Source organism: Momordica charantia (assembly GCF_013281855.1).
Source record: "Momordica charantia cultivar OHB3-1 chromosome 3 unlocalized genomic scaffold, Mcharantia_2.0 BLBB01000003.1, whole genome shotgun sequence".
In the NCBI taxonomy this organism is placed as follows: Eukaryota; Viridiplantae; Streptophyta; class Magnoliopsida; order Cucurbitales; family Cucurbitaceae; genus Momordica; species Momordica charantia.
In genome coordinates this window covers 15,426,742-15,453,182 of record NW_028275161.1, presented here as the reverse complement: position 1 = coordinate 15,453,182, position 26,441 = coordinate 15,426,742, and the positions used below count along the sequence as shown (strand labels likewise).

Below are 26,441 nucleotides of genomic sequence, written 5' to 3'. Positions count from 1 at the left end.
TACGAATAGACCAAAGATCAATAACCGACTTATAGGGCTCAATTAATTAATGCAATAATTAGCAATAGGCAGAAGTATAAATAATTATCACTCTCTTGTTTGAATTATAATATTTTCAAAAGAAAAAACAAATCTATTATAATACTGAAAAATACATTGTAAATCGTAAATCCTTGAATAAGAGTCGTTTTAGTTAGCTAATGATCTTTGGCCGAGCACCAGCCTCATTAATTTTTTTAACTACTAAACAACAAGTCGACATCTTCGTGATTCTCAGTTTGAAAATGCTCCTCTATACATAAAAAATCGTTTTTATGGTCCCGACTACATGTCTTTTGGACCCTATATTAGTAGTGGATTCGAACCACTGACACAAGGATTTCAGTGCCACGTAGGCACAATAATTCTAGAGTATTATGAATTAGACGAGAATTTATTTACTTAGCAAAAAAAGAATAACAAATTGCAATATTTTAACATTTTAGGAAATTTGAAAATTAGAAAAAAAAATAATAAAAAAATCAATTTTGTTAGTGCTCTAACCGTCGAGTGGATCAACGATTACTTCTAAATCTCAAGGCGGGAAACTGTTTTGAAATTTGAAATTCAAACGGGGCAGCTCCGCAAATTAAAATAATTACAAAAACGACCCCTTCTATAAATTTGGGAATTATCATTTTCCTCCCCTCAGGTTTCCATATTTGCTCCTTCTCCCAAAATCAAACCACTATTTTAACTTCTTCGTCTTCTTCTCCTTCTTCGTCGCTCTCCCAAGGTCTGCGCTTCCTCTTCTCCGATCTTCTCCCAATAATCTCACTTTCTCAAGATTTTTCGCTTTCAGTTCTGAATCTCTCTCTCTCTCTCTCTGTGATTTTGTTCAGTTTTCTTCAGATCGAATTTGAAGGCGCGAGCGAACCCTAGCGATTTCAGTCACATATTCAGTGCGATGGGCCAGATCCAGTACTCCGAAAAGTATTTCGACGATACCTATGAATACAGGTCTGTAATTTCTCATCCTCATCCGTTTTCCGATTCTCTGGCTTTTTCCGTCGGTATGGTTGATTTTGATGGTTTCTGTTTATGTCTGTGTAGGCATGTGGTGCTTCCCCCGGAAGTCGCTAAACTTCTCCCCAAGAATCGCCTTCTTTCCGAAGTAAGTACTAGTTCATGATTCTCCTGCGAAATCCAAGCCGAAACCCTAGCGGTTCCTTGATTTGATCATTTTCTTTAATCATGGACTGTTTTTTCTCCGATTGATTGTGATGATCTCTACGGTTTGAATTCTGCGTAATTTGATGATTTGCCTGACGATGAGCAGAACGAATGGCGGGCGATCGGGGTTCAGCAGAGCCGGGGATGGGTCCACTACGCAATCCATCGCCCAGAGCCGCACATTATGCTGTTCAGGAGGCCACTCAACTATCAGCAGCAGCAGGAGAATCAAGCGCAGCAGATTATGGCCAAGTGATGGATTTCGTTATCTTCTCTAGGTACACTATATTTGTGTAGAACACTTATAAAATATCATTGCCCAAAAAAAAAACAAAAACAAAACAAAAAATCAGGTCTCTGTGTTTGTTGTGTAGTGTAGTTGTTCTTTCTTCTTCTCCAATTTGGAGAAGCTGTGGCTCTCAGTATTCTGTCATAGTCATAAGCCAGAATTTCCCCCTTCCCTGTTGACGAATTTGTGGTTTTAATTGCTTTTGGTATAAATATGGTTCATTTCTGCCGTTCTTCTTCTAATAATACTATCTTCTGGAAATTGTTTTGTGTTGCGATTTTGATATGGGATTGGGTTGATCTATATCAACATTGTAAAAGTATGCAAAATAATACTGATTCTTTGGACCAAATTGAAACTACTCTCAAATTTTAAAGATTAAATTTGTAGTTTCAATTTTAGAAAGAATTTGAAATAATAGAGAAATTATAGTAGAAATAAATTTTATATAGTTCAAGAGCGTTTGTATATAATATAATTCAAACTGACAATCATTATTTAATTGTGTGAATTTAATTTTTGTCATCGTTTGATAGATTATTCATAGTTCCATCAACGATTTTATAAAATTTTAAGTTCCATAAGAAATAGTATATATATTTTAGGGATTAAACAACTATGGCATACACTATTAATCTTTTTCGTTTTGAAAAAAGAAATGACAAAATATGAAGAGATCTCATCAAAATATTATTAATACACATATATCAATATTAACTTCTTTAAAAAAAGATAAAATGTTAATTTATTGATTTAAATATTTATTATGAATCTTTTATTTGTATATTCATTGGCATTTTTATAAAATTGAAACCTTATTTTAAAATCTTAATCTTATATGACAATAATGAAAATTATTTTATTGGTTTTAGTTTTCAAATATTTTTTTAATTCAATTAAAAATATCTTTAAAAATATATAATAAAGCATTTTTGTCACTTTGAGAATGCCACATTATTTCTACATTAAACTCATGAATTTACAAACTTGTACCATCATTTTCTTCGTAACGAAATTGTAAAATTTAAATATCTAGAAACATTACTGAAATCTCATGGACCAAGAAAAGAAAGTGTAGAATTATCCCTAATTTCGTTTTACTATACATTCCTAAAATTTACTATACATTCCTAGAATTGTAGAATCTCGCTAATCAATCTCAGCATGAACATAGTCAATGAACACAAAATTCTTTTGGAGTTCAAACAAAGCATAAGCCATCCCAGCGCTTGCGAGTGCGAGACCCGCCAGAAGAATACGTATCTGCAGAGTAGACGGGACACCGGCCGTTGCTGCAAAAACTACAGTTGCACCAATTAGCAGCTTCTGCAGTGTCTGAAATGACTTATAAGCTCCTCTACATGAGGAACAATGGAGTGTGTGTTGCTCAAATCTGTCCAACATCTGCGCAGGCAGCAGATTGGGTGAAGTGAGAGATGAGTTAGATTCATAAGATTATTCTAACGTAATCTAAGTAGGGAATTTTTACTCACGAGCTCGATTTGTGTAACCTAGAAGAAGAAGTCGAGTCTATGTTTGGTACTTATCACAACGATTCCATGGTGAAATCATAAACCGACCAACCAAACATGAGTTACATCTTAAGGGTAGTATTATTGGTCATTGGACAACCAAAATCTTATGGTTCAAATTGGACCATCTACTAATAATAATATATAAGTTTTAAGACTAGCAAAAAACTAAAAGCAGTAATTATCAGTTCTAAACTTGGTGAAAAGAGAGGTTAGATAGGACTGTATCTAAAATTTACAACAATCTAGATGCTGGTAATTTTCTGTACCTGACGTTTAGATAGGACGGTTGACGGTAGAGGCTGCTGGCTGCTAGCCCCAAACCATTCTGGTTGGCCCTTGCCATGCCGCCTCAGCCAATTTCGGAATGCCAGCACCAACCGATCTGCTTGCGTGGGTGTAAATGTTATTTTAGTGTATTCTTTGTTAACATCTGTCGAATCTTCCATGGCCTTCGACAAAAATATCTTTTCCTGACCCTGAAGCACAATCATGTCACCATCATATACCTTGTTCGACGTCCAATGCTCGTGCCATCTAGGGACCACCTAGTAGAAGCAAAGGTAGGAAGTGAAACATGGAAAGAGGAATATCTCATCAAAATACTTATACTTCTAATATATAAATAACAGGGAAGAGATTTGGTTAACATGGACTGCTTACCTGCCACCAAGCAGGACCGGGCATAGAAAACTGGAAGAAGTTTCGAGCACTGCATACAATAGAACGGGTTTTTCCAGGACCCATTGGCACATTAAAGGAGCAAATCCATATTACCCATTTTTGATCGCCAAGTACTGGAAGCTTAGTGTCTATCTCTACTCTGAAGAGAAAACAAGTTTATGTTAGTGTTGAACCTATAAGGATTTGTGTATAAAAAAATTCACCATGTTGAGCATTTAAACAAAAGAAAATAGCATGGAGAAACAGTTGCCAACAAATTCATTTGATTTTAGTTTTTGCTAATATTATGTTAGCACTTAAAAGGAAAGGACTGCCATTGTATTGCTTTTTAAGGAAAAGCTATAAAACTTCTAAACGTACGAGAGGTTTGATATTTCTGCACGCTGGAGTTCTCCAGTCAATTCTTACCAACTATTTGCTCCCTTCTTTATCCTTATGTCGTCACCCGACTCACCCCTTCTATCCACCTATTACTAACAGACTTATCAACTTGCACCCACGGTTGATCGTCTTCTCAGTCTCTTCTTACCTCCATAACAGATGATTCATCCCTATTCCCTTCCGATGTTGCACAGTAACTCCACTGACAATTTTCAGACCATCCCATGTTACCAACCACCCCTAATCAAGTTTCCATCAATTCCTTCAGCTTTCCATCTTCTTCCCTCTCACGATAGAGGAGGTTAAAATATTAAAGCTCGAAAGTAATTGAATAACATTGTATTTCTCATTGTGGAAAAGTTACAAGAATTCCAGACTTTCAAGAGGTCTAGTACTCTCACACACTAGAGTTCCTCTAGTCACTTGTTACTAACTATTGATTCCCTCCTATATCACCCCTTTTATGCCCCTCCTAACAGATTAGTCGTTAATTAGGAGTTTTTTATGCATATAGTTGGGAAGAGGAAGTGAATTAGTTAAGCTGTTAATAGTAAGAGGTCTAAAAGGAAGAGGGAGATGTAGGAGAAAGTTGGGATAGATATGGTAGAGAGATAGTCCCCTCTCAAAAGGCTGTCAACCATTCTACTAAGCTACCTACTAATCTTTTGCTTAATGCATGAGGTTCCTATCATCATACCTGCATAAGCATAATTATCGATATATAGTATCAGAGAATGTGAAAGGGAATATGCCAACAATCTTAAGCTATGCATTAGTCAAATGTGAACGCAAAGGGAATAAGAGTGAAATTCTTACTTGTTGATATAGTAACACGGAGCAACGAACTTAGCACTGATCCTTGGGTTCCCCTTATTTGCTCCAGAAAATCCCCAGGGACCATTAGAATCCAACTTAAAAGGTAAAGGTTTTGCTCGATCCCTCCTCCCTGTAACCTGTGAAGGCGGTCTATTTCAGTTGCAAGTCATTGGGATCTTCAAAAAAAGACAAGTGTGATTTTCTAAACCAAAATTTCAGGTACAATTGAGGTACTAAGATCAGAACTTCTCCTCCCATATGTTATTGTTTCTTGAAACGTAATTTTTTCTATAAAACGTAGTAAATAACTAACTATCTAACAGCACAGAGTAGGTACCATCCAAGCCTTTTGTACTTTATATGTGAAACATTTCATTGGACTAAGCATCCAGCAGAACCAGAAATAACAGTAAAACAAAAGCTAGCATAATGATTCAATCTATAACTGTTCACCGATGCCAAACTCAAGTAAAATAGAAACAGGTTTCTCTCTCTTTGGCATTTTCCCTTACCTTGTGATGAGCAAAATCAATGTGGGAAGGATCTGAGACATTCTCCATTAGTGTATCATAACCATAAAATAGATCCCGCTGAATCGTAACGGATGAGAACTCAGGCTTATCGAAGTCATCAGGGAGCCTAGACAATAGCAGTGATAATGAAGGATTGACTGCATATTGCAATTAAATTATAGATGGAAAGGGAATGAAGCTTATTCATTGTGAAAATTTCTGATCAAGAAGGTTAAAAAAATGGAGATTCAAATTCTGAATCATGTACCTTGGAGGTGCTGTGGCATTGACTCTTTCCCAACCGTTCTCATCAGGCCAAACAAAGAGAAGGCCTTGGGAGACCAGAGTAGGGAACCTTGTAGCACATGCTCGTGGCGACTGATGAGCCCGAGATTCTGGGCCTTCTGATGATGCCTGAGGGATTTTAACACAAGATCCACACCCATCGAAGGACCATCCATGGTATGAGCACTGCAAGTTGCCACCTTCATCTATCCGCCCTTCCTAAAAAATTACACCATCTCATTGAAGTTAGGGAGATTCTAGGGTTTAGAATCTAGGCTGGTATATTCGTAACAATTCTTATTTTACTCTTTTTTGTTTTTTTTGGATAGTCCGTTTGGGTATTTTTTAAGTTGCAACTAACAGAATTATAAATGCCTCAAATTGAAAGTTTGAACGTGCAATTTTAACAACTAGTAAGTGATTTTTGCATTCATTTCTTTTCACCATCACAAACTCAGAGCTACACTCCAATTCATCAGAGAGACTAGAGGGTTCCAACTGAACTCAATTTTTGAACCTTATAGCAGCTAGATGACCAGAATGTACCCATTTTATCAACCCATAACTTGTTGCACTTTCCTTTCACAAAAACCAAATTCATGTGCAAGAGAAAACAAAGAGAACTCAATGAATTACATTCTTTAATTTTCCCATGGAATCAGAAAACAGGAGCTTCGCAATGCTAAATATGGAAGACGAAGAACAATTCAGGAAGCTTACAGATAAAGGGGCAAGCCGGTGAGGGCATTTATCATCAAAAGCGACCCACTCGCCTCTCGATTTATCAAACCAAAGAACGATATCTCTACCCAGAAGCTGAAACGGGGTTGGCAAAGCAGGATCCAAATCTTCAATTAGGGAAACAGGGTACCAATTATCTCTCCAAGAAAACGGCGAAGACGAGCTCTCATTGCCCGACTCATCCACTTCCACTTCATCGGAATTCTCTACCGCAGATTTCTCGGAATCTGCCGTCGAGGGCGGCGTTGGAGGCGCAGCTACTCGAACCGGCCTGAGAGCTGCTGCCCTACTAGGCAATTTTCTCGCCAGAAAATTAGGGCTGCGATCCGCGGCGATTACAAAGGGGACTATTCTGCGAGATTTCACATCATATAACGAAGAGGTAATAAGAGTAGCAGAAGAAGCAGAGGTAGCGATCGAAAGAGCCATTAAAGGGAGAAAGAAAAAAAAATCTAGCTCAATCAAAACGAGCAATGAGAATTAAATTTGAAACGGAGACGATGAACAACTCTACAACAAATTAGAACTTGTTGCGTACACGTTTGTAAATGAAATTTCTGGGACTCTCTTCTAGAAGCCAGTGTGGGGCGTCTGGCCCGCAGCCATTGGAGGGAGGGGATTCAACGGGTTCAAATAGGGTTTTGGAGCTGGACGGATCACATCCACAGATTCTGAGAAACTTTGAACAGTTGAAAATTGAGATTCGAGGAGGAGAATTGATAGAGAAAGATCGGCGTCTTCTGAATTTCCACGTGAGCCGTGGTGGGACAGGAAATTTGTGGGATTTCCATGCGAGAATGTGAAGATTTTTCCCTCGATTCCCAATCTAGAACGAGAGAAATTCATCTTTCAGCAGATGTCTTTCTTTTCTCTCTTTTGTTTCTCATACAAAGGCATAAATAAGAAAGCCATGCAATTTACTTACAATAAGAGCAACTAATTCAGAAGACATATAACTGATTCAAGTCAAACTTAAGCACATTTCAACTTTTGCTCGTAAAATAAAAAAATAAAAAAAGTCAACACTATGATGTCTTAATGCAATCATGGTTATACTTTGACAGAGAAGAGCACTAATTTTTAATGTTCATGTTGAATCACTCCTAGGAAAGGAAGTCTTTGCCTCCATAACAAAAAAATAGACGATTGCAAGAAAAATAATAAGTGTTGATCTGTTAGCACTTATCTCTGATGACCACTATTAATTTTTTATAAATATGAGAGGAGAACGTAAAAAATGAGATTTTTTTCTATTCTTCAAGAAAAAATTTAAAGAACTGTCAAATTTGTAGTGGTTGTCAGCACAATACAGGTATCGTAAGAACCCAGTTATTGTTCATTGCAAATAGATAAAGATCTCAATGTGTGATATTATGATCTTTAAATAGACCAAGCCAAAGTCAAAATTATGAAAGTTGTCGTCAATGACATCTCACTGACCTTGTGTTTAATAACGTTAATCTACTTTATGACAACTCTTCAAATCATAGTACAAGAGAGAAGGTAATATACCTAATATCTCTTAGAAAATTTTCAAGACCAAGGAACATGAATGAATGTGTCCATTTTTTTCGTCCACTTTATCAAACATGATGGATGTGAATCGTGCTTTAGTAACTTCTACTATGGACCAACTAGTAGTTATACTCCTTTGTTAATATTGATTTAATAATGTGTTTCTTGCTACCTCCTTTTGGGCTTCTTTTACTTGTTATATTTTTACGACCCATTCTTCTTTATAAACTCAATTCATCTAAGTCTAAGTTTTGTTTCGTAAGGCTTATTTAAGCATCCTTATTCCTCTTTGTTGAGAATCCGAAGGGAGAACAAGATAAAGGAGAGCCACCTTGAGAGAGAGAGGTCAAGTCGCTGCCTTCATCCACCTTCGATTCCATCGCCGTCGTCGATCACAGTGCCGTCGAGGTTGGGTAGAAATCGATGCTACCGTCCGATTGAACGGAAAACGATGTCGCCGCCAGAGTGGTCGTGCAACCATAAGGTTCTTTGGCGATTTTGTTCAAATTCAGGCTTGGATTCGATGTAGATCGAAGCGTAGAGGTTGTATCTCTATATCTTTATTGGTTCTTAACTATTCTTTAAGAGATTTACATGTGTTTGAGATTGCTCCTCAAATATCTTCAAGACTTTGAGTAGAAGTTTTTTTGAAATGTAGATCTTGACTCTCTGTTTTAGGATTTCGATTCTGTTTTGGTGTATATACCTATTGTGTATCTCTAAATTCGATCTTTGTAGCTAATAATAAAGACTCACATGGATATTATGTTTACAAAGTGGATGTAGGTCCTATTTTAGGACTGAACCACTATAAATCTTGTGTCGATTCTCTATTTTACATTACTGTTAGTTGCTGGAAATTATCTAAAAAATAATTGAAACTTTTATGTGATTATTCATTTAGCATTTGTAAATACTCTTTTAGGCTTTAAAAACCTCTTAATTAGCATTTGTAAATATTCTTTTAGGCTTTAAAAAACTCATTAACTAAGAAAATTGATTTTAGAATTTATATAAAATTATAACATCCCTCAATTAATTTTTTAATTTATTTTAATTTATTCATTTTTTAGTTCAACAAAGAGTTTCGAACATCTAACTATTAAAGAGGTACTTGACCCATACAATTTATGAACACAAGAAGAGAGAAAGATGGTAATAAAAATAACGAGACACGAGATATTCGAAAGTGACCATATTACCGAACTTAACTTTTGTTGATCATGAGATTGTTTTCATTGTTCAACACCCCTTCGCTAACATGTATTTTGAATTTCAACCGAACATAACGTGTTGATCATGAGATTGTGTTGATTTTCATTGTTCAACGCCCCTTCGCTAACACGTATTTTGAATTTCAACCAATACGTCCATAAATCGACATAAGATATCACATCACTAAGCAACTAATATGCATTATCAAACACGAAACATAAGATTATTTTCATTGTTTGGCCATCATTCAATTCTCCAATGTGTTGAATTTCACGGATAAATTGGGGGTGCCAAATTCAGTGACTAAAAAACTAATTAACTCATTTGCATTGATTAGGTTTAGACATTATTATTATTATTATTGCCATGTAGTTTCAACCTAAAATTAATTCATTGATTTTTAGGTCCGACAACCATAAGAATTGAAACTACTTGATTTAATTTTCTAAAACCATACACAGAATTGAAACTAATTGTTTGGACATATTTTTATGTCTCAATTAGAGATGTTCTATGTAACTCCTTGGAGTTTCCCAATTTTTGGTAAATGTTCTAAGAATCAGAAATTTCCCATCTTATCAATAAAATTATTTCTTATGTAAAAGGGACTAGTAAATGTTCAATCACTTGCTTGTGCAAGTATGAAATAATGAGTCAACTAGAACAGTATCTGATTGGATGAAAAAAGAGATTTATATTGAAATGTCCACAAACATACACTAAAAACTATGAACAAAGAATAATTGCCCAATACAAAATATACTGATTGTGGGTTGAACCAAGCTCTCAATTAGAGAAATTCCTTAACAATTAGAACAATGAGTGTTCATAATGATCATACGGTCGAATTGTGCGAAGTTCTAGTCTATATTCAGAGATGCTATCATAAAAAGTCAAGATGAACCCTAGAATTTGAATTGCTAATCAAAGTTCAATTGCAGAGACAGGCACAAGAATATGAACTCAATAAGTTAAAATTAGGGTTAAAACTTGGAAATCCAGCACACAAATCGAACAGAGTGCAATCCTAATAATGTGGCCAGAATCGAGAAGATAACTTAAGGAATCGCGTTTTATAAACCGATTATCATTCAGTTAATTCCAAAATATGCAACAAAAAGAAGCGAGATGAACGATTCAGACGAGTGAGGCAGCTTTTTTACACAAGAAAGCCCTAATCTACGAATCTAAGAACTAGTAAACTTGGTTACAGCCTTGGTACCCTCAGAGACGGCATGCTTGGCCAACTCACCAGGAAGAACGAGGCGCACCGCCGTTTGGATCTCCCGAGAGGTGATGGTCGGCTTCTTGTTGTAGCGAGCGAGCTTGGAGGATTCCTGAGCGAGCTTCTCGAAAATGTCGTTGATGAAGCTATTCATGATTCCCATGGCCTTGCTGGAGATTCCGATGTCGGGATGAACCTGCTTCAGCACCTTGAAGATGTAGATCTTGTAAGTCTCCACGCTCTTCTTCGACCTCTTCTTCTTCTTGTCGGCGGCATCTTTCGGCAGCTTCTTCTCGGCTCTCGGCTTCTTCTCCGCCTTCTTCTCCTCCGCCGCCGGCTTCTTCTCAGCGGGCTTCTTCTCGGCCTTCGGCGCCATTATTGAAGTTTACGGAGAAATTTGGGGGAGTTCGCAGCGATGAATTCTTAGAGCGAAATTGGGAGTGGATTCTGAATTGAGGAAGGAGGGACCCGGTATTTATGGATGGAAACGGTGCGAGCTGATTGGTTGATTTGTTTTGACACGGATCGGTGACGTGGACGGTGGAGATTACGGGAGGCTCATCAGAGGCGCGGTTCGACCAATTTCGCTGTCGTGAAAACTTTTGAAGGATTTGGTTTTAGCGGGTTTTGTTTCGCGGGTCATTTTTGGAGGGCGAGTGAAATTACAAGTTTAGTCATTTATGGTCCGTGTTATAGTCATCGTTTCTTGCTTCTTATTTCTAATTTTATTAGAAAATATTTGCATTTGACGAATAATTTTACTAATAGATTCAATAAAATATATTTGATATATGGAGCCTACTGAGTATATAATTGAAAATTTAGAGATTCATGTAAATATATTAAATTTTAGATAGGCGCCTAACGTGATTTGAATTTATTCTCTCTAAATTCTTTACTATTTACATTGGTCCTTATTGATCTCAATACAAGGTGGTTTACAAAATTGAAAGTTCAAAGTTTTATTAGTCGTAAACTATAGATTTCACGGACTAAATTTGTAGTTATATTTTTATTAAATTAAAGTTACAGTTTTTTAAACTTTTAAGGTCGTATAAGTCCTTAAATTTTAAAAATATTTAATATTTGTGAGCCATTTTTACTAAAATGAAAAAAAAAGTTTAAAATTTTAAAAAATGTTTAATAAATTTTCGAACTTGGAATGTTTTAGCAGGCCAACAATAGTATTTAAAGATTATGCAATTATAACATGATAACTTTAATGTGTCAAAGTGGGATATGTTTTGACAACCAAATCTATCTCACTTGTCAAGTTAAATTTTCCACCTCCTAATCAGATCATCTTTAAATTATACAATTATTGTGCCACCTAAGCAATAAAATAGCGACATGAGTCTATTAGATATAAAATGATGGTTGAGATTTATTGGACAATTTTTAAAGTTTATAAATTTATTAACAACAATCTCGAAGCTTTTAAACACTCTTGAATATTGAAATTAACTATTAGATCAAACTCTCAAAACTTATCCACGAAACTTGTTATTTAACATTTCTCATTATTGTACTAAAAAAAATAATAATAACATTTCTCATTATTATCCCATAACTCTAATACTATGCTTTAAAATATATTTACATTATATTTTGGTTTCAATTTCAACCCATGAAACTTTAATAAAAATAAATAAATAAAACCATTTTAATTCTCCATTTTTTTTTAATGTTTTACAACATCCTGGAATACTTGAGAATTGAATCTCCAACTTTTTGTTAAATAATAAATATCTTAATCAGTTGAGTTATGATTAGGTTGACAAAAGTCATTTCAATTTTTGCTATTGTTCTACCATCAATTTTTTAATATACAGATAACATGATTCTATATATTTTCATTAACGTGTTTGATGATACATCAATTAGTTGAGGCAGATATTTCACGAATTATGCGATATTTTTTATAATATCTACCTCACTTAATATTTATGTGTCCTCACATCTAATGTTTGTCCCCACCAACTTATATATGTCCATATCAACACATCAACATACATATATACATACTCGAAATCATGTTATTTATCTATTAAATAATTAATGACAATAAATAAAAATGATTATAAGTTAAATTAAAATATATATTTTAAAAGTTCAAAGACTTAAATCTTATTTTGTCCATGAACTTGGATCCAAAATTGACGGATTAGTGTGAGATTTCCAGCTCAATTTTGATGTTATCTACGTTAATTAAATAAGTGTCAGAGAATTTTGTGGGTAAAGTTCGTGTGTTGTATTTCACGATTATAATTCGTGATATTAAATATCTCTTGAACGTAAACATATTTATATATCCATGAGTTTGATAGAGATACAAAGACTAAATCATATTTTTATCATATTACAGAAAAAAAATTGATAAAATATGAAAAATATATTAAAAAAATGTCACTAAATATTAATATTAACCGTCTTTAACTTATTTATAAATATAAAAATGTTTATTTGTTAATTTAAATATTTTTTATGATTTTTTAATTTCTCTAACTTTATAAAAAATATCATCGACATCGACACTGTATCAATATTTCTATAAAATTGAGATCTCATTTAAAACCTTGATTAATATTCTACTAGGAAATCAACTTTTTTCAATTTTACCTTTGACTTTTTACATATATGTAATTTTTCAATATGCTATGAATTAAAAGGGGTAAATTAGAGCCAATCTGAACATAGCTCAACCTATTCATCTCGAATTGATATATGATATCAAAGTCCAACAAGGATAAACGAGTATCCGATCATAACCGGTTGTTTTTTAATTACATGCTCTTGGTAGGCTTGTAAAGTTATACTAATCACCCAAATCTATCCTCTTGCAAACAAATTTTTTTTTCTAGAGCTTCTTAACGGAACAACAGGATAAAACCTCCCATATTTAAATACATAGAAAATTCTTCTTTAATCACAGAAACAAATAATGTTAATCCATTCATGCCTAAGTATTACTTACATTCAACCACTGTATTCCTAAATTATTATTCTAAAAAAACTATTATATAGTAAGGTGCACAACTCTTGGTCCCTTTTTATATACTAAAATGTTAAAAATTCTTAAAAATCAATTACCTAAGATATAAGGTGTAAGTACAAGTCCAAAGATTACAGGCTTTAACTCAATATGTTGTTCAAATATATCCTACAAGAATTTTAATTTTTGGCAATATAATTTTTTAAAACAAGAGAAATTTTATCAGAAGCGACAAGTTTGAAGGTTTCGTCGATACTACTTTTTGTTCTTGATCGATTAGTATTGTGTCAGGAAAAATAGGTAATGTCGATGAAACAACTTTTTGTTGGCAGAAGTCGAGTTTTCCAAGTTGTTTCGTCAAGAAATGAAATGGGTTTTACGTCGATGCTTGTGGGGGATTTCTTCCTATGCAAGATCTACTAAAAACCTAACTAGTACAATGCAAAAACCACCCAACTTTTATTCAAAGTCCTATAGGTTTAGACTCAATTTGGCTAGTTGAAAGAGTGAATGAGATGTCGTTTCTAAGCTCACGCATTGGCGCAGTGGCATTCTAAAGAAAGTGTCTTTTTTTTTAATACAATATTTGGTGTGGGGAGTCGAACTCACAAACTCTTGATTTGAGATTTATATCAATTAACGTTGAGCTATGCTTGCTTTGACCGTTCCAAATAAAGTTTCTTCGCCTCTAAAGACTTATGATATGATAATAGGTACCATATCGACTTTAACTCATACGTAAGTTCATGGATTGAGAAAGGGAAAATATAATGTCTTGGATAAACTATTTTGAAAACTTATTTTCACAAGTATTCAATGTTTACAAATTTTACAGTTTTAGATTTATGAATTTAAAACTTTTTCCAAATATCAAATTTATCCTTATTTATTTATTATAATTATTATTTTATTTAAATGCAAAAGATTAATGTTCCAAATTTGATTTCGTAAAACATTAAATTATTATGGGATTAAATCAATCATTCTATAATCCCCTAATTTACTCCTTGATATCTTGTATCGAGGAATGAAATTTATTACAAAATATTCAATTATTCTCATACTCCTCAAATTTACTCTTTAATATATTCTACTAAATAATGAAATTTATGACAAAATATTTTTTCATTTAATTTCAATTTCTTTGCCCAATTTTAATACTATAGCCTTTATAACATACACTTATGTGAGGTATATATATATATATATATATTTTGGAGATATAACTATATCTGGCTATCTTTTCATTTATATGGAAATATAAACTATATTCGGCTATAAATTTAAGCAACATACACTTAACAATAGTGATATAAACTATAGTCATTATAACATACACTTAACAATAGTGATATAAACTATAGTCATTATAACATACACTTGTATGAAATATAACCTATATCTGGCTATAAAGTATATACGACTATATCCCTCTACAATTAACAAACATAGCAAATAACCTACAAACCTTCTGATAAACGACTAGACAATGGTCGGGATAAACGAAGGACTCAACCATAAAATGATAAAATATTGGATTTGGATTGACTCAAATTATTCTAATCACTTTTTTTTTTGGTTTTTTTTTGTTTTATAGAAATAAAGTGTTACTTTCTATTTACTTATTTTCAAATATTGTTTATACTCAAATTCCATTCAAACAAATTTATAAACCCGTACCATATGAGTTGAGTTAGATGGATAAGAGTTCTTTGAACATCATTAGTAGCCACTATACAAATACATAATTTCATAGGGTTCTTACATAAAGTTATTGCTCTAAGGATGCGAGCGTTAAGACTTCTTATTTATTTTTTTAAAGTCAAAGGTTTAAAATATCCACCGCATATCTGTGGTTACAAAAGAGGAAAATTATTGGTTTATCTTTTTTGAAAATGGAAAAATTATTGTTCTACTTTATGAGACAACTCCTTTTATATTTATCAAGGAAAAAAATACATTTGTGGTCTATGAAGTTTGGAGTTAGTGTTTATTTGATCTCTGAAATTTTAAAATAAACAATTTTGGTGTATGAGATTTGAAGTGGGTGCTTCTTTGTTACTTGAAATTTAAAATATACACTTTTGGACCTTGAAGTATGAAAAATTATTCTAAATAGTCATAAACATTATTTTACTATTAGTTGATTTAATGGTAAAATGACATGACAAATTAATAATTGATTGATTTTTCTATCTTCTCTTCTTAAATAAGTGGTAGAAAGTTACTAATTTTTACATAATTCTATTATCCAATCACGATATTTTATTTCTTCCTCCTCATTTTTTTCCTCTCCCTTTTTCTTTGTTCTCTTAATCTTCTTGCCATTGCGTATTGTCGTCGTTGTCATTGTTGTCGTCACTGTTGCTAGTCGTCGCTCGCCATAGATAAGGAGAGCTCTTCCCTCTCTTTGACGACGACAAGGAAGATGATGGACAGTGGACGTCGGAGAGCTCGTCAATGTCGCTGAAGAGAGGGAAAGTTGCTCAATCTATCTCATTCCAAATGGAGGAGAGAGAGAGGGGGCGGAGCTTTCCCTCTCTCCGACGGGACGATGAAGGGCACGATAAAGACGATGAACTCTATCAATGACGTTGGGCGACAATGAGAAGATGAGGAGAACCAAAAAAAATAGAGGGAGAAGAAAGAAAATGCAAGTTAGATAATAAAATTATGTAAAAAAATTAATAACTTAAAAGAATCAAATAAATACTCAACTTAAATTTAAGAGACAAAAATGTATTTTTTTTCCACTTTTCTTATCTACACTGAAATCCCAACCCAACATTCATTTTGAGCTTCCAAAATGACCCGCGAAAACTTCGAAATTTTCGAACGCAACCAAACGCGAACCTGAAATTCAAATCTCCCAAAAACCAGCCATAAGTCAAATCAGCCGTCCGATATGTCCTACCTAATCTCCGCCGTCCACGTCACCGATCCGCGTCTAAATGAAACGAGCCAATCACGTCGCGCCGTTCCCACCGATAAATATTCGCTCTCTCCTAACCTTTCTTAGAACTCGCTTTTGCTCTCATCGTCTCATCAAGAATCCATCTCTTATAAACCTTTCAATTCCTTCGTAAACTTCAACAATGGCGCCGAAGGCCGAGAAGAAGCCCGCCGAGAAGAAGCCGGCGGCGGAGGAGAAGAAGGCGGAGAAGGCGCCGGCGGAGAAGAAGCCGAGAGCCGAGAAGAAGCTGCCGAAGGACGCCGCCGACAAGAAGAAGAAGAGGTCGAAGAAGAGCGTGGAGACTTACAAGATCTACATCTTCAAGGTGCTGAAGCAGGTTCATCCCGACATCGGAATCTCCAGCAAGGCCATGGGAATCATGAACAGCTTCATCAACGACATTTTCGAGAAGCTCGCTCAGGAATCCTCCAAGCTCGCTCGCTACAACAAAAAGCCGACCATCACCTCTCGGGAGATCCAAACGGCGGTGCGCCTCGTTCTTCCTGGTGAGTTGGCCAAGCATGCCGTCTCTGAGGGTACTAAGGCTGTAACCAAGTTTACTAGTTCTTAGATCGACAGATTAGGGATTTTATTGTGTAAAAATCAGCCTGACTTTTTTGAATCGATGATTTCTCTCCCTTTTGTTGAATATTTTGGATTAAATCGAACGAAAATCACTATAGATGACGCGATTCCTTAGTTGTATGTTTGAATCTGTCAACATTTATCAGATTGTAGTCTGTTCGATCTCTTGATTTTGCCCTAATTTAATCTTATCTAGTTCATACTCCTTCCTGTAATTTTATCTGCAATTCGTACTTCTAGGTTCATTGTGTTAATTTCGTGATAAATTTGCGCCTCTGAATATTTCGCTCAATATTGTGTTCGATCTTGACTAGTATTTGGGAAGATTTAACGTTTGAAACAGAATTAACTTCAGGAATTAAATGACAATTAAGCAAAATATAATTTCCTTTTTGAGTTCAACTGCGCAAGGAAAAATTAAGATGATTACATTATTTAAAAGTTTCGTACGATACGTTTATGAAATTAAGTAATGATAAATAATTTTATTCAAAATGTCATACATTGAGTATAAGATTATGTATTGTAATTTCTAAATTTAAATCAATTTTATGTTTGAACTAAGTTCTTCATGATAGTTTATTTTTGTCCACATTAGATATCATAAATATACATACAATATCATATAAATAATTTCATATTCCACCATGCTCACAAATTACCATATCGTTACGATCAAAATGTTGTAGATTAAAATTTATACTATACTAAAAAAATCACCATTTGTATTCATTATTTTTTTATTTTTTATTTTTTATTTTTTTAAGATTGTACTCATTACTTATGCATACATAAACTATTAACGAAGAACTCAAAATTAACAAGCATGTTGGAAAAATCATATTATCCCAAATTACGACCACACATAATAAAATTAGAAAGAAATTAAACACCCTTATGAAATTAGTTTGAATGATAAATCTCCAAATTAGTCCCCTCATTTTTTCAACAAACTTTAAACTCAAAGAAAGAAGAAAGAAAACAAATATGAGAAAAACCATAGTGTATGATGATGATATCCTTTTATTCCATCACATAATCTTCATCAAATTAAACACAACAAACAGGAACCTATAAACTCTATATATAACCTGCAAATTAAATCACATCCCGTCGAAAGATATTTTAATTCCTTTTACATCTTAATATTTCTCAATTATATCCTTCTTGTTGGCTACTGTTAAAATCAATAAAATCAGTTGATGATGAACTTACCTGACATGTACTTGATGGGAAAATGTAAAAGTTTATTTTCCTAAAATATCATGCCAGGAAGTTTATCATAAACTAATTTTAATATTAACTAACAAAATTGGTATAATATAATGAAAATTCATAAAATGTAAAAGACTAAATTCAAACTTTTTAAACACCCAAATATCAGATATCCGAGATTAAAACATATATTTAGCCTAATATATATATACACAAATAAACTAGTCTAAGTAAAAATCCACTTGAGTGATGAACACATACTGATGTTCTCTTCTCGTTTCGGTTTCACAAGTCAAAATTTGCCCCGAAAATTCGCCGATGAACCGATCGCCGGAGCATGACCGACGAACAAAGCAACATGACCCATCAACTTATCCTTCCTTGAAAATGTGGTTCCACAAGAACAGAGCCATTTGACATCCCCACAGTGCTTCTCATGAGTCCTGAGATCAGAAAGCACTGAAAATTTCTTCCTACTGCAGAGTTTGCAGACATACATTTTGGGGCAATGGGTTCTCTTGTAGTGATTCTTCACACAAATGAGTGACTTCAATGGCTGAAACTTGGCATGCTTTTGGTTCCATCTGCAGCCTTGTTGTGGGCATGAATATTTGGTCCCCATCTTTGTTACCTTCAAGTCCCTCCCTTGGCTCCTCTCCGGGTTGCTCAAAGCTCCGCTCGCTTTGTACTCGTCCCCGTGCGCTCGCATGTGCATTCTCAGGTTTGCGTCTCGCTTCAACCCTTTCCCGCAAATTCGACAGTAATGCGTGTACTTGGCTAGAAGATCAGAGGCCTCTAGCTCCACGATATCGGCCGAAATCCGATGATTCTGTATCGTTGTCGTCGTCGTCGTCGTCGTCTCTTCAATTCTACTATTGTTGTAGCAGTCGTTGTTGTTGTTATAAGTCGTTGTCATGTTGTTATACCACTCGTTGTGGTCGGGGTGGTTGCTCGCCATGTCAAAGAGGGCGGTGGATCGGTTGTTGTCGGCGAGACCTTGACGATGGAGATCGTCGACGATAATATCGTTGCGGACAGAGGAGTTGACGACGAGGTTGTTCATCTGTTGACAAGTGAACAACATGGAGGAAGCAGTCATGATGAGTTCTTGGACCATAGAGTTGATGGCTACCGTCGCCACAGGCGACGACAGCGCGGGTAGAGACTCGGGCGAGTTTTGATGGTTGCAGATGACGATGTTGACAACGGATCGGATTTGGTGGAGTTTCTCCTTCACAATTGAGAGGTTGTGAAGGAGAGAGGTGGAATGGGAGCCAAAGGAATCGAGGTGGTGTAGGGTTTCATGGTTTGGGGATGAAACCAAGGGATTTTGCGAAGAAGGAAAAGGGAGCATTTGGAAATTTGAAATGATCATGATTTCAAAACTCACATCTTTTGTTCAAAAGAAAGTGATTATATATTGGGAAAATGCAGTTCATGTTGGTGTTTGATCTTTTAGTTTCTTCTTGAAATCCCACAAATAAATGAATAAAAAAGGGATTTTAAAACAAAGAAAAAAGATTGAAAGTCAACTGTGTGAAAGCCTTAAGTGATACATCCCCACATATGGCCTCCTCCATATCTCACCACTTTTAATTTCAATCTTGAGATGATGTTTCTTTAAACAGATAAGAATATTAACAAAAACAGCAATAAACAAATGGAATGAGAGGGAGGGAGGTGAAGGAAGTTGACATTGATAAAATGGATAATACTTTGATGCCATCGATATGTTTTTGACGTCTACGAGAGTAGAGAGGAATGCAGAAAGAAAGAAAACATGAAAAATGTTATTTCTTTAAAAGAAGTAAAAGAATGGTTGTCAACCTTTTTAATGGTGCTCAGCAAGAAGATACATATATTTTGATCGCTCAACATCTAAACAGTGTTGTTTTCAAGGAACGGTCCAGTTGGCAATGCTTGAGGTCTCTCGATCATACTGGTTTAAAGGTCTCAAGTTCAAACCTTCGTCACTAAGACCTCGGTATTCTATTTCATGGAACTTGAAAAGCTCTCGTTTCCAAATTTCACAACTCTGACAATGTTTTTAAAAAGTGATAAACAAGTAACCTAAATAATTGTCAAATGCTTAAATTTGTTAATAAAATTGGAAACTAGAAATAAAAAAGGGGAACATTACCAAATATTTTTTTTGAAATGCAGAGATGTATTGTTGATCATCAGCTACACTATTAGATATTAATGGCTCAATTAAGTTTAGTTTGTGTCAAGTCCAAGAATTTGTAACATTCAAGCACATTAGTTGGGTTTTTATCTTACATAACGACCAGAGAACTTGCTCATTAGGTAAGTGAGAATAAGAGATTCAAGCCCTTCACCAGATACTTCTTAAATCAATAATTATTTTTTAAGGAAAATTTAAAAAAGAGCACACCCAATTAGGTTCACCTTTTCTAAATTTCTAGACACAAACAATTTTTTTATTTTTTTTTTACAAAATTTGATCGATTATTAAATTAGAATGTATCCAACATGAAGTTAACTTAAGATTTGAATAATTTAAGGCATACAAGGAAAATGGTTTGATATTTTCAAAAGAAAACTTTTATGAAGAAGAAATCAAAGTAGTTAGGTAGAATCCAAAGTGTTGTTTTCAATTCATTTTCACTTTGGTTGACTTTAGCATTATATTAATTTTGATTATTCAATCAAGTGTAAACTTTATGCTATATAAAACTCCCAAGAAGTTTTGTAATTAGGGATTTTAATATCAATAAAAATCTAATTGAAGTCATGGGTGAGCCTTACATATATTTCAAAATGTTTTGAGAAAATGATGATGATTGCTTTTACAATTTTTTAAAAATTTTAAACCAAAAATATATTAAAAAGGTTCACTTTTGAATTATTTTTCGTACTTTCAGAAATACTACTTTTCATTTTCTTTTAGAGATAAATATTTTTTTCTACTTTTGTTTAGAATCTATTTTAAAGATTGAGGAAAGAGTCACTAAACTAGCTAGAAAACATTTATTCTTTATCTTTTTTTTTTTTAAGAAATGAAAACATTTATTCACACAAGGTCTATTTATTTTTTAGATGAAAAATGTCCACATAAGGCAATAATCTATCTCTATCTTATTATTATGTATATAAGAGTGTAGATGGTGGTTTTTTTTTTTCTTTTAACAAAATTTTGAATCCACGATCTTTTGGTTGGTAATATATGCCTTAACCATTAAGCTATACTAATAAAATTAGTCGATTTGTTCCGTCCAAAATGGAAATGAGCTAGGATTATAAACTTCTAATCTATAATCTGATGTCAAGTCGATTGACTTTTTTAAAAGAATAATGAATACGTATTGAGAAAGAGTTATTATACAGTTAAGTAGCATATATGGTTTTTGTGAAAGTAGCTAGCAATCAAATTAGAAGAATATGATGGAAAATATTAGTAGAATAGTTAGTTGATTGACTTTTTTTAACATAACATTGAATATATTGGAAAAGAATTACTATTGTGTGTGCAACAAATTACAACAGTCTCAGCCGACCATGTCAAGATGGACCGATTGGGCGAGCTAAAGAATCGGAGTGAGTTGGGAGATCTTGTACTGGAAGGACCTGCATAAGGAGGTAAACACTCTGACGCTCAAGTTAGTAAAGAGCTTGGCCAAGGTATTAAGATCGAGATAGAATCAGATACCTTGCGGAATGAGGCTCTGTTTATAGGTTTAGGCGTATAACAGTGCATCCGACCGCCAGTTAAGCATGTCGGGAAACTACTATTCCTAACGGAGATGGTCGTGCTACATATGCGAAGTCTGAGCCTCTGCACACGCTTATTTGATCGTGTAGTTGGTTGTTCCGGAGGTTGAACAAGCATTTCAAATCGATTCGCCTAGCGGCAACTCCGCTCTCTCGAATCGATTGTCTCGAACCATCAGACTATCATCCAGTAAACGTTCTCCACGTGACAGTGCTATTTTTCACCTCCAACAACTACACAGTTGGTTTTTGTGAAAGTAGTAATCAAATTAGAAAAATGTGATGGAAAATATGATCAAAATACTTAGAGTATGGGTAACCCAAACTCAAAAGCATCCACGAGGATGATATTTATAGGTGTGGAAACTGAATTTGAATGTATTTCAAATAGAGTGACAAGTGCTTTGGGTATAAGCTTTACGATTTTGTTTTTGGTTTCATCCAAAAGATTTCATATCAATAGAGATAATTGTATGCCACCTATATTATTAATACTAACTAAATTGTTATAATAAAAAAATATTTACTATAAATCATATGGTAATAAAATAAAATAAATTTTATTAGTATGGTAATTAAAAAGAAAATATTACCACAATAACATATTTATAATTAACTAGAAAAAAGGAAGGAGTATACGAGTAATAATTGTTACATATTTGGTTCTGGTTCTGATTCTGATTCCAGAAAATTTTTAGTAAGCATTCCTATTTCGATTTATTTTTATTCCGATTTTATTCACATTTCGATTCCTGATAAGTAAACATGGTCTTAAAGTTAACCAAGCTCAAACCCAATAAAGCCCAAAAAAAAAAAAAAAAAACAAAAACAAAAACTAAATAAATAAAGAGGTCACCCTCATATACAAAGAGATTTGAGAGACAATCAAAAGGATTAAAGCGAAGATTTAGAAATTAGAGAAAAATCCCAAAAGATTGAAGATTCTTTGAAGTCATGAAGACTTCCCGAAGACTAGAAATTTGAAAATCAGAACACTTTGAAACTTGAGATGTCTTTGAAGATGAGAGATCTCTCAACAAGTCGAAGAATTTAAACAAACAAGTCGAAGAACTTCAACAAGCTCCAAGTTAGAGACTTCAACTAGTTACAAGCCGAAGACCCCACTTGATACGAGAACAACCTCACCATCCCTAGAATCAAAATTTAAGATTATACATTTGATAGTGAAACACTCACATACATAAACACAAAATCAAATTTACTTATTTCGAGTTTCACTCCTAAAATTCCCAGTAAACATTCTTGCCCCCGCTCAATAAACTAAAAAAATATCCATAAACACTTTAGCCAAAAAAGAAATATTAGAAAAATAAAAACCTTTACCTCTTGTAGAAACAAGATCCATAAAAAGAGATTATGAATCAATGGCCCATACTCTCTAAAGCATAGACAAATCAAGTGAGAGTTGTCCTTTTTCTTCTCAAGTATATTGAGATCATTGAAAATGGCTTTTCCTTCCTAATTTCCAACCAAACCCACAACTCAAAACCATTGCTTTATTAGTTGTTAAAACCAAATTTATATTAAGCTAAAAATTAAGATTCATGTACAATGGATATGGGCTTCTTTTTGAAAACTCTCTCTTGGTTTTATGGTATATATTAAGATGCTTTGCCCCAATTCTTCATTTATTATTGCTAAAGGGATAAGCTTTTTATGGGTTTTGGTCTTAATTAATAAGGGACATTCAATGATTATGATGGACTTGTAATGTGTGTCCATGCATGGCATTATATTGGTAGGTGCTTTATTTTAATAGTTTAATATCTTTTCAACGTCTAACTTTAGCTAGTTTTAAATAAATATGCCATTATTGTTGTAGTAATAATGTTTAATTTATTACTATAGGGTGATAAAAATAAAGATACAAGGATAAATTTTGAAATGGATGAAAGGGTTGTTTGATTTTTTTTTTCTTTTGTTTATTTATTTATTTTTTACAAAGACTATTTAATATAATAGTTTGTTTATTAGTAGATAAATTTTGATTGGATTGATATTATGTGGTAGATAACGACTAAACTTTACCAAAAAAAAAAAAAAAAGATAGCCTAAATAATGCAACTTAAACATTTTGCTAATTATATTTTATAGTAGAAATTAAATAGAAGTAATTTTAAAGTTTACCGAGTTGGATAAGATATCTATAAAATATAAAAATTAGCACGGTTCAATTCTATTTAGTTTTGTAGAATTTTAAAATCTTATATTTTGTCATTTCAATTAAAGAAATTTCATTTCTAAAACAATAAAATGTGATATTTGAGACCTATAGCCCATTAACCTTGTAGAGTAAAATGGAAGCTTTAGAAACCAATGGACTAGGCGTCAAAGATTAAAAAAAAAATCCAAGTTATCAAAATATATATTTGAAGATAAAGTTGAAAATTAGTGGTTTACAAATTAAGCTCCGCTAAACTTATATTGAAAGGTCGAATTTGTGTTTTGATATATCTCAAATCAACAGATTGTGAGTTTGAATCTCCTAAAAAAAACTATGAATTATCTATTAATTATATGAGCTAGGAAAGTTTGTATTACATAAATGATGAAACTAAATTTTTGTGTTCGTAATTTTGATTAAATTATTTAATAAATTTTGGTAGCTGTGTGTATTTAGTCAATTAATATTTAAAATTTCTCTTAAATTTTTAATATTTAGTCATTCATGCAAAATTAATAATTAATGACCATTTTTAAAGCAGGTGACCAACACAAATGGATAGTCAGAAATCGACGAAATAAAAGCAGAACCGCCAAAAAAGTTCAATAGAGTCGTGATAGAATTCTTTTTTAATTGATTTCTTTTATATAATTTTATGCAATTCTACCCTTATTTTATCCGACTAGTTTTTTCTACTCTGCTGTGTTATTCGTTGCAACATCCTATCCCTTCATTATTCATTCATTTGTCTAATCAACATAGTAGAATGACATTCAAAATAACGATGTTATTGACAAAAATTTATTAATATCAAAATTAAAATTTTAAAGATATTAAATTATTATTAACTCCTTTAAAGTTCATAATTAAATAGATATTATTTGTATATTTCGAGAATAGTAAATTAATATTTATTTTTACAGATGTCAAATTTTTTTTTTTAATTTTGCATTTAAAAATAAATGTAATTTTTTTTATAAATATCCATGGATTTGTTTGTGGCCATTGTTGGCCTCGGCCCCTCAGTTTCCATTTTGTTTAATAAATAAATTAGTTAGGAAAAAAATAAAGTAGAAGAAGAGAAAAAGGACACGTGTGACAGACAACACCCACTGGCCTCAGGCAAGAGTGGGGCCTACATTCACGTGGCAACGTGGTTCTCTCGACGCCGAAGTGCGACCACGTGGCAGGAGCACAACACGTGTCCCAAATCCCATTAACATGGGGGGAGGTGAGGGACCACCTTCCCTCGCGTCGCGACAAAATTCTCCAAAGTACACTTAAAACAACACAACAAACCGTGGGCCCCACATAAGCCCAATTTTTGGTTTCGAGTGAGACAAAAAAATATTTTCTCTCTTTCCCCAAAATACCCCTCCCCCTTGGTCTATTTTTTGTTACCTCCGAGGATAAGATTTTTGGTGGCTTCTTACACGTGGCGCTCATCGGCGGCATCTTTTATCTTCCAGCGATTGGCACGTGACGTAAATGGTAAACTAATTTTCCCAACGCGGTTTTAGAGTTTCTTCCATATATTTTTTTTCTGACAGGAAGTTTCTTCCACATTCGAAGTGCTAACAACCATTTTAAAAAAAAAATTATATATATATATATATATATATTTAAAAATTAACTATCCCAAAACTTTAAGTTTTATTTTTTAAAATATTCATTACATCATAAGTGAATGGATATCGTTTCTATTTATGTTTTGAAGAAAAAATTGAAAATAGAAATAAGAGAGAAAAAAACGTGATTTTTGTTTTTACTAAAATTCTTACAAAATTTTGAAAATAAAAATTGAGAAACAGAAACAAAAAATATTTAGGTTTCTTAAAAGCTATAAACCATAAATAAAAAGATGAAAAACTCTACCAAATAAACCTATATTTTCTTTGAAATGAGAAGATTTCAAATAAATTTATTTGTATTGTTTAAACCCGTTAAATTTTGTTTATATCAAAATATGAAAAGTTGTACTAGTAATTTAGGATTAAATTGTATTAAAATTGTAACGTCTGACTAGAATGAACCGATACTATATTCATGAAAAAAAAATTACGTCATTAAAATAAAATATCACGTCGTGAAGTTGATATGTTACCTTCATTAAAAAATAAAATGCATTATATAACATAAATTTAATACATGCGCCAAAGCGAGCAGCTCAGCGTAATTGACTATATCTCCAACCAAGGTTGTGAGTTCGATTCCCCACCCCGACATGTTGTACTAAAATAGTAGTAATAAAAATAGCATTAATGTTCTTTTAAACAATATTTCATTAACTATCTCACTAAGTATTTTTCTTTTCAAAGTGAGAAAATTATTTTAATTTTTTAAACCAATTAGCAATTTTAAAAATAAAATAT

General features: G+C 33.3%; 5 protein-coding genes across 5 annotated transcripts; 2 read left to right on the top strand and 3 right to left on the bottom strand.

Moving 5' to 3' along the window:
- Nucleotides 1-657: 657 nt before the first annotated feature.
- LOC111020553 (cyclin-dependent kinases regulatory subunit 1) lies at nucleotides 658-1,762 on the top strand. The gene is made up of 4 exons (XM_022297249.2): nucleotides 658-775; nucleotides 882-999; nucleotides 1,093-1,153; nucleotides 1,319-1,762. The coding sequence occupies exons 2-4, from the start codon at nucleotides 947-949 to the stop codon at nucleotides 1,466-1,468; spliced, it is 264 nt and encodes an 87-aa protein (XP_022152941.1). The 5' UTR covers nucleotides 658-775; nucleotides 882-946; the 3' UTR covers nucleotides 1,469-1,762.
- Nucleotides 1,763-2,558: 796 nt separating this feature from the next.
- On the bottom strand, nucleotides 2,559-7,053 carry ACD1 (Pheophorbide a oxygenase family protein with Rieske 2Fe-2S domain-containing protein). The gene is made up of 7 exons (XM_022297243.2): nucleotides 6,432-7,053; nucleotides 5,695-5,930; nucleotides 5,427-5,553; nucleotides 4,915-5,051; nucleotides 3,697-3,856; nucleotides 3,303-3,581; nucleotides 2,559-2,905 (listed from the first exon to the last, which is right to left on the bottom strand). The coding sequence occupies exons 1-7, from the start codon at nucleotides 6,879-6,881 to the stop codon at nucleotides 2,651-2,653; spliced, it is 1,644 nt and encodes a 547-aa protein (XP_022152935.1). The 5' UTR covers nucleotides 6,882-7,053; the 3' UTR covers nucleotides 2,559-2,650.
- A 3,183-nt stretch (nucleotides 7,054-10,236) lies between these two features.
- On the bottom strand, nucleotides 10,237-10,871 carry LOC111020552 (histone H2B.3). Its single transcript, XM_022297248.2, has one exon. The coding sequence runs from the start codon at nucleotides 10,781-10,783 to the stop codon at nucleotides 10,370-10,372; it is 414 nt and encodes a 137-aa protein (XP_022152940.1). The 5' UTR covers nucleotides 10,784-10,871; the 3' UTR covers nucleotides 10,237-10,369.
- Nucleotides 10,872-16,406: 5,535 nt separating this feature from the next.
- Nucleotides 16,407-17,142, top strand: LOC111020509 (histone H2B.1). The gene has a single exon (XM_022297191.2). The coding sequence runs from the start codon at nucleotides 16,495-16,497 to the stop codon at nucleotides 16,921-16,923; it is 429 nt and encodes a 142-aa protein (XP_022152883.1). The 5' UTR covers nucleotides 16,407-16,494; the 3' UTR covers nucleotides 16,924-17,142.
- A 1,121-nt stretch (nucleotides 17,143-18,263) lies between these two features.
- Nucleotides 18,264-19,596, bottom strand: LOC111020541 (C2H2 and C2HC zinc fingers superfamily protein). The gene has a single exon (XM_022297238.2). It carries the CDS (start codon nucleotides 19,525-19,527, stop codon nucleotides 18,445-18,447), a length of 1,083 nt encoding a protein of 360 aa, XP_022152930.1. The 5' UTR covers nucleotides 19,528-19,596; the 3' UTR covers nucleotides 18,264-18,444.
- Nucleotides 19,597-26,441: the final 6,845 nt, after the last annotated feature.